Genomic DNA, 12,687 nt, shown 5'->3' on the forward strand with positions numbered 1-12,687 from the left:
GAAGTGCTTAGCTTTGGGTTCAATCTTGCGGTGTCCTTTCCCAATGACAGCAGGGGAAGCAAGGCACGTATTGTATTGTTGCCATCGAGGATAAAAGATGGGTTTTATATCATATTGCTTGAGTTTATCCCTCTACATCATGTCATCTTGCCTAATGCGTTACTCTGTTCTTATGAACTTAATACTCTAGATAGATGCATGCTGGATAGCGGTCGATGTGTGGAGTAATAGTAGTAGATGCAGAATCGTTTCGGTCTACTTGACACGGACGTGATGCCTATATACATGATCATGCCTAGATATTCTCATAACTATGCGCTTTTCTATCAATATCTCGACAGTAATTTGTTCACCCACCGTAGATTATGCTATCTTGAGAGAAGCCACTAGTGAAACCTATGGCCCCCGGGTCTATTCTCCATCATATAAGTTTTCGATCTATTTTACTTTGCAATCTTTACTTTCCAATCTATATCATAAAATACCAAAAATATTTATCTGATTATCTCTATCAGATCTCACTTTTGCAAGTGGCTGTGAAGGGATTGACAACCTCTTTATCGCGTTGGTTGCAAGGTTCTTATTTGTTTGTGTAGGTACGAGGCAATTTGCTTGTATCCTCCTACTGGATTGATACCTTGGTTCTCAAAAACTGAGGGAAATACTTACGCTACTTTGCTGCATCACCCTTTTCTCTTCAAGGGAAAAACAACGCATGCTCAAGAGGTAGCAAGAAGGATTTCTGGCGCCGTTGCCGGGGAGGTTTATGCCAAGTCAAGTCAAGATTTGATCTCCCGCCAACGTGCGAATTTCTGGCACCGTTGCCGGGGAGATCTACACACAAGTCAAGATATACCAAGTACCCATCACAAACTCTTATCCCTCACATTACATTATTTGCCATTTGCCTCTCGTTTTCCTCTCCCCCACTTCACCTTTGCCGTTTTATTCGCCCTCTTTTTCCGTTCGTCTCTTTTCGCTTGCCTCTTGTGTGTCCGTGTGCTAGATCGTTTGTTTCGTCGTCATGTCTAGTCCTTCTATCATTGTTAGTACTCCCGATCATGAAGTTCTTAATTTTCAACAGAGGGAGGGAGAAAATCTAAAAAACTCTGTACAGAATTTGCAATGCTCAGAATAGATCCACTAGGAAGCAATCTACTTCCGTTCTTCTTCGCAATTTTTATGTAGGAATCACTCCGTGGAACAGATATATTCTTGATACCATTACCGGAGGGAATTTCTTGGGTAGCCATACTTTTGATTCTTATAATGCTATGATGGATTTGTTTGGCTCACCACCTCTTTTGGTTAATGGAACTATTTTAACCTTGGAACATGTGATGCAAAGGCTTGAAATTATTGAAAATAAAGTTGCCACTATAGAGTCGATTGAAAATTTGGATAAAAAGATCCACAACCAAATTACCCAATATGGATCTAAGGTAGGAGCTACTCTGAATTTTTTTAAGGAAAAGGAACCCATAGTTAACGAAAAGATAGATCAAGATTCCACAAGAATTGATAAACTTGAGGATATTATTACCAACTTAGGGTCTGTCCTTTCCTCCGTGAGAAATACTCCAAATTCTCCTAATGCCAAAATTTCCAAATTGATGTATGTTCCTAAAAATAAGGGTGAATCTTCTAGTAAGAAAAATGCGGATCTCAAATCCATAAGTGTTCACCCCAATTTTTTCGCTATCATTAAGGAACCTTTTGCTACAAATGAATTTCTTGATTTCTTGCCTCGGAGTTTGATCATTAACAAAAAGAAGGAAACTCCTAAGGGTTATAAGTGTTGTATTGAAGAATTGCATACCAAAGATGATAATACCTAGATCTATTCTTGCCTTTATGCCTAGTTAGAGGCGTTAAACGATAGCGCTTGCTGGGAGGCAACCCAATTTATTTTTGTTTCTTGATTTTTATTTATGTTTAATAATAAATAATTGATCTAGCCTCTGGTTAGATGTGGTTTTATGTTTTAATTAGTGTTTGTGCCAAGTAAAACCTATAGGATCTTCTTGGATGATAGTTATTTGATCTTGCTGAAAAAGTCAGAAACATTCTGCTCATGAAAACAATTGTTAAAAATCACCAGAACGTGATAAAATACTGATTCCAATTGCAGTAGATCAATAAACAAATTATATAGGTATTCCTATTTTGGTAGAATTTTTGGAGTTCCATAAGTTTGCGTGTGATACAGATTACTACAGACTGTTCTGTTTTTGACAGATTCTATTTTTTGTGTGTTGTTTGCTTATTTTGATGAATCTATGGCTAGTTTTGGGGGGTATGAACCATAGAGAAGTTGGAATACGGTAGGTTTAACACCAATATAAATAAATAATGAGTTCATTACAGTACCTTAAAGTGGTGGTTTGTTTTATTTCGCTAACGGAGCTCATGAGATTTTCTGTTGAGTTTTGTGTTGTGAAGTTTTCAAGTTTTGGGTAAAGATTTGATGGATTATAGAATAATAAGTGGCAAGAGCCTAAGGTTGGGGATGCCCAAGGCACCCCAAGGTAAAATTCAAGGACAACCAAAAGCCTAAGCTTGGGGATGCCCCGGAAGGCATCCCCTCTTTCGTCTTCGTCCATCGGTAACTTTACTTGATGCTATATTTTTATTCACCACATGATATGTGTTTTGCTTGGAGTGTCTTGTATGATTTGAGTCTTTGCTTTTTAGTTTACCACAATCATCCTTGCTGTACACACATTTTGGGAGAGACACACATGAATCGGAATTTATTAGAATACTTTATGTGCTTCACTTGTATCTTTTGAGCTAGATAATTTTGCTCTAGTGCTTCACTTATATCTTTTTAGAGCACGGTGGTGGTTTTATTTTATAGAAATTATTGATCTCTCATGCTTCACTTAAATTATTTTGAGAGTCCTTTAGAACAGCATGGTAATTTGCTTTGGCTATAAAATTAGTCCTAATATGATAGGCATCCAAGATGGATATAATAAAAACTTTCATATAGAGTGCATTGAATACTATGAGAAGTTTGATACTTGACGATTGTTTTGAGATATGAAGATGGTGATATTAGAGTTGTGCTAGTTGGGTAATTGTGAATTTGAGAAATACTTGTGTTGAAGTTTGCAAGTCCCGTAGCATGCACGTATGGTAACCGTTGTGTAACAAATTTGAAACATGAGGTGTTCTTTGATTGTCATCCTTATGAGTGGCGGTCGGGGACGAGCGATGGTCTTTTCCTACCAATCTATCCCCCTAGGAGCATGCGCGTAGTGCTTGGTTTTTGATGACTTGTAGATTTTTGCAATAAGTATGTGAGTTCTTTATGACTAATGTTGAGTCCATGGATCATACGCACTCTCACCCTTCCATCATTGCTAGCCTCTTCGGTACCGTGCATTGCCCTTTCTCACCTTGAGAGTTGGTGCAAACTTCGCCGGTGCATCCAACCCCCGTGATATGATACGCTCTATCACACATAAACCTCCTTATATCTTCCTCAAAACAGCCACCATACCTACCTATTATGGCATTTCCATAGCCATTCCGAGATATATTGCCATGCAACTATGCACCATTTCATTTATTATGACATGCTTCATCATTGTCATATTGCCTTGCATGATCATGTAGTTGACATCGTATCTGTCGCAAAGCCGCTATGCATAGTTCATCATACATGTCATTCTTGATTCATTGCCCATCCCGGTACACCGCCGGAGGCATCCATGTAGAGTCATATTTTGTTCTAAGTATCGATTTGTAATATTTGAGTTGTAAATAAATAAAAGTGTGATGATCATCATTATTAGAGCATTGTCCCCCCAAAAAAGAGAAAGGCCAAAAAAAGGACCCAAAAAAAGGGACAATGTTACTATCCTTTTTCACACTTGTGCTTCAAAGTAGCACCATGATCTTCATGATAGAGAGTCTCTTATTTTGTCACTTTCATATACTAGTGGGAATTTTTCACTATAAGAACTTGGCTTGTATATTCCAACGATGGGCTTCCTCAAATGCCCTAGGTCTTCGTGAGCAAGCAAGTTGGATGCACACCCACTTAGTTTCTTTTGTTGAGCTTTCATACATTTATAGCTCTAGTGCATCCGTTGCATGGCAATCCCTACTCCTTGCATTGACATCAATTGATGGGCATCTCCCTAGCCCGTTGATTAGCCGCGTCGGTGTGAGACTTTCTCCTTTTTTTTCTTCTCCACATAACCCCCATCATTATATTCTATTCCACCCATAGTGCTATATCCATGGCTCACGCTCATGTATTGCGTGAAGGTTGAAAAAGTTTGAGATTACTAAAGTATGAAACAATTGCTTGGCTTGTCATCGGGGTTGTGCATGATGAGAATATTCTTGTGTGACGAAAATGGAGCATGACCAAACTATATGATTTTGTAGGGATGAACTTTCTTTGGCCATGTTATTTTGAGAAGACATAATTGCTTAGTTAGTATGCTTGAAGTATTATCATTTTTATGTCAATATTAAACCTTTATCTTGAATCTTTCGGATCTGAACATTCATGCCACAATAAAGAAAATTGCATTGAAAATTATGTCAGAAAGCATTGCACATCAAAAATTCTATTTTTATCATTTACCTACTCGAGGACGAGCAGGAATTAAGCTTGGGGATGCTTGATACGTCTCCAACGTATCTATAATTTTTTATTGTTCCATGCTATTATATTATCTGTTTTGGATGTTTAATGGGCTTTATTATACACTTTATATTATTTTTGGGACTAACCTATTAACCAAAGGCCCAGTGCAAATTGCTATTTTTTTGCCTATTTCAGTGTTTCGCAGAAAAGGAATATCAAACGGAATGAAACCTTCAGGAGAGTTATTTTTGGAACAAACATGATCCAAGAGACTTGGAGTGGACGTCAAGGAAGCAACGAGGCAGGGAGGCGCGCCCCCACCCTCGTGAGCCCCTCGTGGCTCCACCGACCTACTTCTTTCGCCTATATATACTCATATACCCCGAAAACATTCAAGAGCACCACGAAACCCTATTTCCACCGCCGCAACCTTCTGTACCCGTGAGATCCCATCTTGGGGCCTTTTCCGGCGCTCCGCCGGAGGGGGAATCGATCACGGAGGGCTTCTACATCAACACCATAGCCTCTCCGATGATGTGTGAGTAGTTTACCACAGATCTTCGGGTCCATAGTTATTAGCTAGATGGCTTCTTCTCTCTCTTTGGATCTCAATACAAAGTTCTCCTCGATTCTCTTGGAGATCTATTCAATGTAATTCTTTTTGCGGTGTGTTTGTCGAGATCCGATGAATTGTGGGTTTATGATCAAGATTATCTATGAACAATATTTGGTTCTTCTTTGAATTCTTATATGTATGATTTGATATCTTTGCAAGTCTCTTCGAATTATCAGTTTGGTTTGGCATACTAGATTGATCTTTCTTGCACTGGAAGAAGTGCTTAGCTTTGGGTTCAATCTTGCGGTGTCCTTTCCCAGTAACAGCAGGGGCAGCAAGGCACGTATTGTATTGTTGCCATCGAGGATAAAAAGATGGGTTTTATATCATATTGCTTGAGTTTATCCCTCTACATCATGTCATCTTGCCTAATGCGTTACTCTGTTCTTATGAACTTAATACTCTAGATGCATGCTGGATAGAGGTCGATGTGTGGAGTAATAGTAGTAGATGCAGAATTGTTTCGGTCTACTTGACACGGACGTGATGCCTATATGCATGATCATGCCTAGATATTCTCATAACTATGCGCTTTTGTATCAATTGCTCGACAGTAATTTGTTCACCCACCATAGATTATGCTATCTTGAGAGAAGCCACTAGTGAAACCTATGGCCCCCGGGTCTATTCTCCATCATATAAGTTTCCGATCTATTTTACTTTGCAATATTTACTTTCCAATCTATATCATAAAAAAACCAAAAATATTTATCTTATTATCTCTATCAGATCTCACTTTTGCAAGTGGCCGTGAAGGGATTGACAACCCCTTTATCGCGTTGGTTGCAAGGTTCTTATTTGTTTGTGTAGGTACGAGGCGATTTGCGTGTATCCTCCTACTGGATTGATACCTTGATTCTTAAAAACTGAGGGAAATACTTACGCTACTTTGCTGCATCACCCTTTCCTCTTCAAGGGAAAACCAACGCATGCTCAAGAGGTAGTAGTCGGCAAGGGAGCGATGGCGCCGGCCTGCTGTGCTGCCTCTAACAGTCGGTGAAGGGTATCGATCGCCAGAATGAAGAGGATTGGTGAGAGGGGATCCCCTTGCCGCAGTCACCGCTGATGGAGAATCGCAGGGCCCGGGTCTCCGTTGAGCAGATAGGGAGAGGACGCGGAGGAGAGAAGCAGGGCGATCCAGTCTCTCCAGCGCGCCGGGAAGTTCATGCACTGCAGCAGCTCGAGGATATATTCCCATGAAACTGTGTCGAAGGCCTTTGCAATGTCAATCTTTAGCAGGAGCACGGGCGATTTTTTCCTCTAAAACAGCCGTAATGCGTTCTAAACGTAGAGGAAGCTGTCATGAATGCCCTTCTTCTTCTTCTGGAAAGCACTCTGCGCCGGGGAGATGAGTTGATCTAGCACACCCATTAGCCTGATCGAGAGGACTTTGGCGATTAGCTTGGCCACCGAATGGATAAGGCTAATTGGGCGGAAGTTAGACAGTTTGGTTGTGCCATCCTTTTTAGGCAGTAGGACGATCATAGCACGGTTCAGGGCTGCAAAGTCGCCCCCGGCGAGCTGGAAAAAAGCATGGAAAACTGCCATGATGTCCATCTTGATCGTTTGCCAGCAAGCACGAAGAAGGCACCACTGAAGTCGTCGGGTCCTGGCGCCTTCTCGGCCGGAAACGCACAGATTGCCGCCCATACTTCTTCTTCTGTCAATGGATTGTCGAGGCCTTCTCCAGTTTGCAGACGAGGTAGCTGAATCATATCCCAATTGATTGTTTTTGCCCGTCTCTCCTTATTTCCCAGGAGGGTTGTGAAGTGCTCATGGATCATGCTCGCCTTCTCTTTGTGATCTGTTGCTTGCTTGTTCTCTGACTCTAGGCAGTGGATGTAATTTTTCCTCCGCCGAGAGTTGATCTTGGCTTGGAAGAATGCTGTTTTTGCATCGCCCGCTTTGAGCCAGGTAGTCCGTGCAGCTTGCCGTTTTCTGACCCACTCGAGAGCCGCAAGGCCAACTATCTGCAGTTTCAGAGTTTTTCTCAGCCAGAATTCCCTTGGGGTTAGTTGGCGCCTCTCCTGTGCCACATCTAACCGCAACACTACCTCTGAAGCAATGTGAAACTGCAGTTTTGTGTTGCTGAAAATGCTCTTAGCCCAAATCTTCAGGTCTGCTACCGCTGTTCTTTTTAGCTTGATCTTCATCCTAGTGAATGGGCAACAGTGATTTACTGGCCTCTGCCATGCCCTCTGGACTGTCGTTGGAAATGGGGGACTTTTGGCCAGAAGGATTCAAATATGAAAACTGCTTTGCGCGGCGGCGCGGCGGCATCCGTGAGCAACAAGGGGCAGTGATCAGAGCAAGATGTGGATGCAGCCGTAAGGATGTAGGAGGGAAAGAGTGCCTCCCATTCTTGGTTGCAGAACACTTTGTCAATGGCTACAAAAGTTGGGTTCTCCCTCTCATTACTCCAGGTGAAGCGCCTGTTTTTGCATTTTATCTCTCGCAAGCAAGCCCGGTCGATTGCATCTCTGAATTTGCCCATCATCCTTCTGTTGATGTTATGGTTGCTCTTGTCTCTTGCCTCGTAGATGACGTTGAAGTCACCGTTTATCAGCCACGGCTCGCCAAGGGGTGGCCTGCTTCTGCTCAGCTCATCGAGGAATTCATCCTTTCTGGTGTCGTTAGTCGGGCCATACACCGTTGTAATCCAGAAGGAGAGGCCGCCGTGTGGGAGGAATGCTCTGGCGATGATGGAAAACTGCCCTACTGACTGTGTGACGATCGTAATCTTGGTGGAGTCCCAAAAGATTGCAGCACCGCCGCGGGTGCCCAGCGCCTGCAGCACATCGCAGTTGTCTAGTCTGCGGCCTCTAATCTCCCTGACGATCTCTGGTGACCAGACTTCGATGGTCGATCTTCGTCTCGTGCAAACATAGCAGAGCTAGGCTGTGGGCGTCAGCCAACTCGCAGATGGTGGGCCTCTTCGCCGGTGAATTCAGTCTGCGGACATTCCAGTTCATGATAGGGATGGTTGTGTTACTCATAATGCAAACAGAGGTGCTCTGCCGACAAACATGTTACTACTGAAGAGATGAAACAAGTACAGTGACACCACCGATCAACCGGGGAGAGCCAGCGTCCACCAATAGGCCCCAAATCACGCTGGCATCTAGCTAAACACTGCAACCCTACACTAATCATGAAAGAAGAACCTAGCTCAGACTGACTGAAAGTCAGCTGCCACCGGAGGCTAACAAATCTAACACCTAACATGAAACTAATCCCGCGCTGCACCGTCTGGGCCGGCCATGCCAGCCATGGTGCGCAGCGCCTCGACGTCGAGGCGTGTGAGCTTGGCGATGCAATCGATGCCGCCTTCCGAGAGTGGCTCGTCGAAACGCCGCAGCAGTGCCTCCGCCGCCTTCACCGTCATCCGCTCCCTTGGACCCAGAACACTGAGCTCCTGGACCAGGCGCAGGGTGGCCCGCTGCGCGAACGGGGTGGAGGAGGGGTTGGCCGCCTGCCGGGCGTTGTGCCTGACGGGAGCCGAGGGAGCGCGCGTCTTGAGTGGAGCAGACGACCTGCGAGCTGGTGGCGCGTCGGCGACGAGGGGCGCTGGGGCGTCGTGGAAGAGGAGCCATGTGGCGGTGCCGCCTTGTCCAATCTGCATCTGCTGCACCTGGTGCATCACCGCCCCGAGCTCGGTCGCGGTTTCGGCTGGGGGTGCCGTGGTCTTGCACGTGTGGACTGAGTCGGATTGCATGCATGCAATGGGCCCACCGGTGGTCAACGCCATTGCAACACTGGCGTCTGCGTGGTTGTCGTCGAACTCGAGTGGCCCGGCGAGGGCGCCCGCAATGGCCTCTTCCAGCTCCGCCTGTCCGAGCTCGACGCGCGGCGGGGGTGGGAGCTGGGCGTCCCCGTCGATGAAGAACTCGGCGACAGGGTCGCCGTCGCCGTGTCTCCTTTTTGCTGGTGGCGGCGGGGGTGGTGGCGTCGGGGAGGGTGCACGACGCAGCGGCAGGGGGAGTGGCGCGGATGGCGACCTCACGCCCGTGGCAGCCCTTGCTGCGGTGCCGGCTGGTGGGGGTGCGGCTGCGCTGGCGTGGCTGTTGGGTGCGCTCCTTTGCCACCGCCGGGGCCCGACTGGAGTGCCCGCGGCCCAGCAGCGTGTCCGCCCAAGAACGCCGGCCGCCGCGCTCGCTGTCGTGGTTGTCATGGTCCCTTCGACCGCCACCGTGCTGTAGACCGTGGCAGCCCGAGGAGGCCACCATGGGTGGCTGGCGGCGCCCCTGCCCATCTTCAACGTGCCTGGTCCATGTCGCCGGGTACACCGCCGGGAAGGGTGCGTCGTCGCCCGACTCCAACGAGGGGATACCGCTCTGGCGCGAGTATTAATACGGGGTTTCATTTTGTATGATATGGTAATACAACCACTTTCATAACGATCTACTACGGTTACGAAGGTGGCTGTATTAACGAGTATTAATGGTTAGTTCTCTTTTTTCCCTTGACACTTGATTAGAGCACTTAAGCACCTATCCATCTATTCACAATCCAAATTAATTCAATCTTTCTTTAAAATATATGGTACGCCATTAACATACTTTTGAGAAAAAATCATGGTAATTTGCCATCCGACAGCCGGACAGAGGAATCCCGTCCAGTCCAGAGATGGAGAGGGCGCCAAGTGGAAGTGGCCCGCGTCCAGTGGAAAGGGATAGCGAGCGAAGGGAAGCCATGAACGCACGCAGCCTCCACACTGCCCTCACCTCCTCCACTCCACTAGGCAGCAAAGGAAAAGTGCGATGCTTCCAGCACCAACGGTCCAACCACCGACTCTTATCCCCTCGATTCTTCCTCTCCAGGCATCCCCACCCCTCCTCCTACAGTGCTTTCCGGCGTGCATTGCATCGCTCTCGATCAGTAGCTCTTGGCAGATCGTGCGTCGATCAGCCGTTGCCTCCACGGGCTAGGCCGTAAAGAAGAATCCGGGAGAGAGCTGCAGCAATGGCACTGCAGATGCAGGCCCCGTCGCTGACGCGCGCGCCGGCGGGGAGCCCCGCGCGGCTCCGGTCGGCGTTCTGCGCGCCGCCGCTGCTTGTGCGGGTCCGGCTGCCAGCGCCGGGCAGGGCGAGGTCCGCGGCGGCGGCGCGGATCACGATGCGGTTCGGCCGCGTTGAGACGAAGCAGGCCTACATCTGCCGGGACTGCGGGTGGGTGAGCCTGCCGCGTTGCTACGGTGAAATTGACTGCTACCCTACTGATATGCTCTGCATTTTGCGAATGCTGTAGGTACATATACAAGGACAAGACCCCGTTTGAGAAGCTGTCCGATGACTACTACTGCCCTGGTGAGAAAAATTTGTGTAACCACACTTTACCGGATGTTAGGGCTTTTCTGATTCACAGGATTATCAAAACACTGGAATATAGTAGAAGATGAAAAAAAAACCGCATGATTGCACTATCATGTCCTCTTGAAACTTATAAAATTAGAAATTACAGGAATTTGAATGGAAAAGTGCTAGGACTGGATAAACAAAAGAATTCTACCAAGAGGCTTGAGCGGATGAAAATTTTCCTTCAAAACATAGTGCAAATGAATTCTAAGGAATAATTCCTAAGGATTCCAATTGTATGAATCAGAAAAAAATTCCTGAGAATCCAAATCATCCAGAATTCCTATGAATCAAAGGAGCCGTTAGGCACATAAATTCCATGAGTGTTTCATTGCACCCACGTAGACTTGTCTACCAAAAATGATAAACACACATGCGTTTTACGGGGCTGTTATGGGACTTACCATAAAATCTCTCCACCGCGGGGGGTGGGCCCCTTTCTCCTCCTAATCCAATGAAAAACTGCCAGCTAAAGATCAGCTCGTAATCCTTAAGTAACTCTCCGTTGATGTAGCATTGTTGCTTAGACTCTTACCCCACTTGCCATTGTATTTGCCACGAGGGTGGCGGCCAATTTAGCCATCACAAAAACTGTGGCTTGACTCTAAAAAAACTGTGGCTTCACTTGTGGCACAAAAGTGAGGTAGAGTGTGACAAGCAAGCAAATCCGTTGCCCTTGTTAGTCCTCATTTTCTCGCTCACACATGGTTTGTCGACAAAGTTTCAGTCAGCCCCAATTTTATAGCCATGTACTTTATAGCTGCGCCAATTAATTTGGATCCGAGGTAGTATTGATTTTTTGCAAAGAAGATTAAAATATAGTCAACATCGTCTGTGATTCTGGGGCTCTAATTTATCTACTTCTACAACTGTTTTAAATGTGTACTAGACTCTTTTCTTTACTTTTTGCCTTTCTTTATATGTACATGTTGCATGTTAATATATATGAAAATATGGTAGAATGAGTGTTGTACGGTTCTTGGCTTAAAAAGAAGTTGTCATTCATTTTCATATTCCAACCAACTGGTCTCCATTGGTGATGCAGTCTGTGCCGCTCCCAAGAGAAGATTCAGGCCTTACGAACCACCGGTGGCCAAGAACGCCAACGCCACTGATGCCCGGAAGGCGAGGAAGGAGCAGCTCAAAAAGGACGAGACCGTGGGGTAAGTAGTTGAACCCTACAAGAAGAAAAGGAAAATAATCAATTAGCTTGACTTCTCGTTCATACGCGTCGATTCAGCATTGTGATGTTAACTTCAAAGAGTGGAGACTGATTGATGACGAACTTTGGAAAATTATTTTGCTCTCTTGCAGGAAAGCTTTGCCTATTGGTATCGCAGTTGGAATCGTTGCATTGGCGGCCCTGTTCTTCTACCTGAACAGTGTCTACTAGATGAAGACAAAAAAAGAAAGAAAGTGAAAAAGGGAATGCTTCATGTGATGGAAAGAACTAAAGACTGTTTTACGGTTCTTTTTACCTCTGTATACATGGGTGGTCATATAGATTATAGAGCATGTTTGGCTGGTCCAAAACTAGACATACTAAAATCTTGGATGGCATACTATAATATTTTGACTTCTGTTCGGTTGTTTTTTGTGAAAAGTGTCTGAAGGTTTGATGGCTTTAGGCTCCTATATATTAATTCATGGATACATGTCAGTTGCCCATTTGTGAGGTGACGATACAGGTGGGAAAGTGGAGAAAAGTTTGCACAAACATCTTCCACATCCCATTGTAGTTTGAGAAGAGAGTGGTACGAATAATCTGCCAATTGCTTGATAAGTTCTTCCTCTGTAAAGAAATATAAAAGCGTTTACGGAGGGAGTATTTGTGAAAGCGAAATCACGGTCTTAAGTTTCAACCCATTGTGCAATGAGACAGTACTAACGATGGGCATCTCGTGTACACACGCCGCTGGGACAGCTAGTTGATCAGAGAAAGGGAAAACAGGTGCGCATCTAAATTGAAAAATTGCGCAGTAAAGCTACGTAGCGGCACATACGCAGCTGCTCATTGCCATTCTAAGATTAGTGCGACACTGTTTCGTATAAAAAGCAAGTAATTTTGTTTAGGAAATACACAACAATACAAAAAGAAGGGGGTCCAC

General features: G+C 45.4%; 1 protein-coding gene across 1 annotated transcript; it reads left to right on the plus strand.

The window, feature by feature from the left end:
• The first annotated feature begins 9,917 nt into the window (after positions 1-9,917).
• On the plus strand, positions 9,918-12,182 carry LOC123096302 (uncharacterized). The gene is made up of 4 exons (XM_044517997.1): positions 9,918-10,393; positions 10,473-10,531; positions 11,625-11,742; positions 11,894-12,182. Exons 1-4 carry the CDS (start codon positions 10,188-10,190, stop codon positions 11,970-11,972), a joined length of 462 nt encoding a protein of 153 aa, XP_044373932.1. The 5' UTR covers positions 9,918-10,187; the 3' UTR covers positions 11,973-12,182.
• The last annotated feature ends 505 nt before the right edge of the window (positions 12,183-12,687 follow it).

Source organism: Triticum aestivum, chromosome 4D (assembly GCF_018294505.1).
Source record: "Triticum aestivum cultivar Chinese Spring chromosome 4D, IWGSC CS RefSeq v2.1, whole genome shotgun sequence".
NCBI lineage: Eukaryota > Viridiplantae > Streptophyta > Magnoliopsida > Poales > Poaceae > Triticum > Triticum aestivum.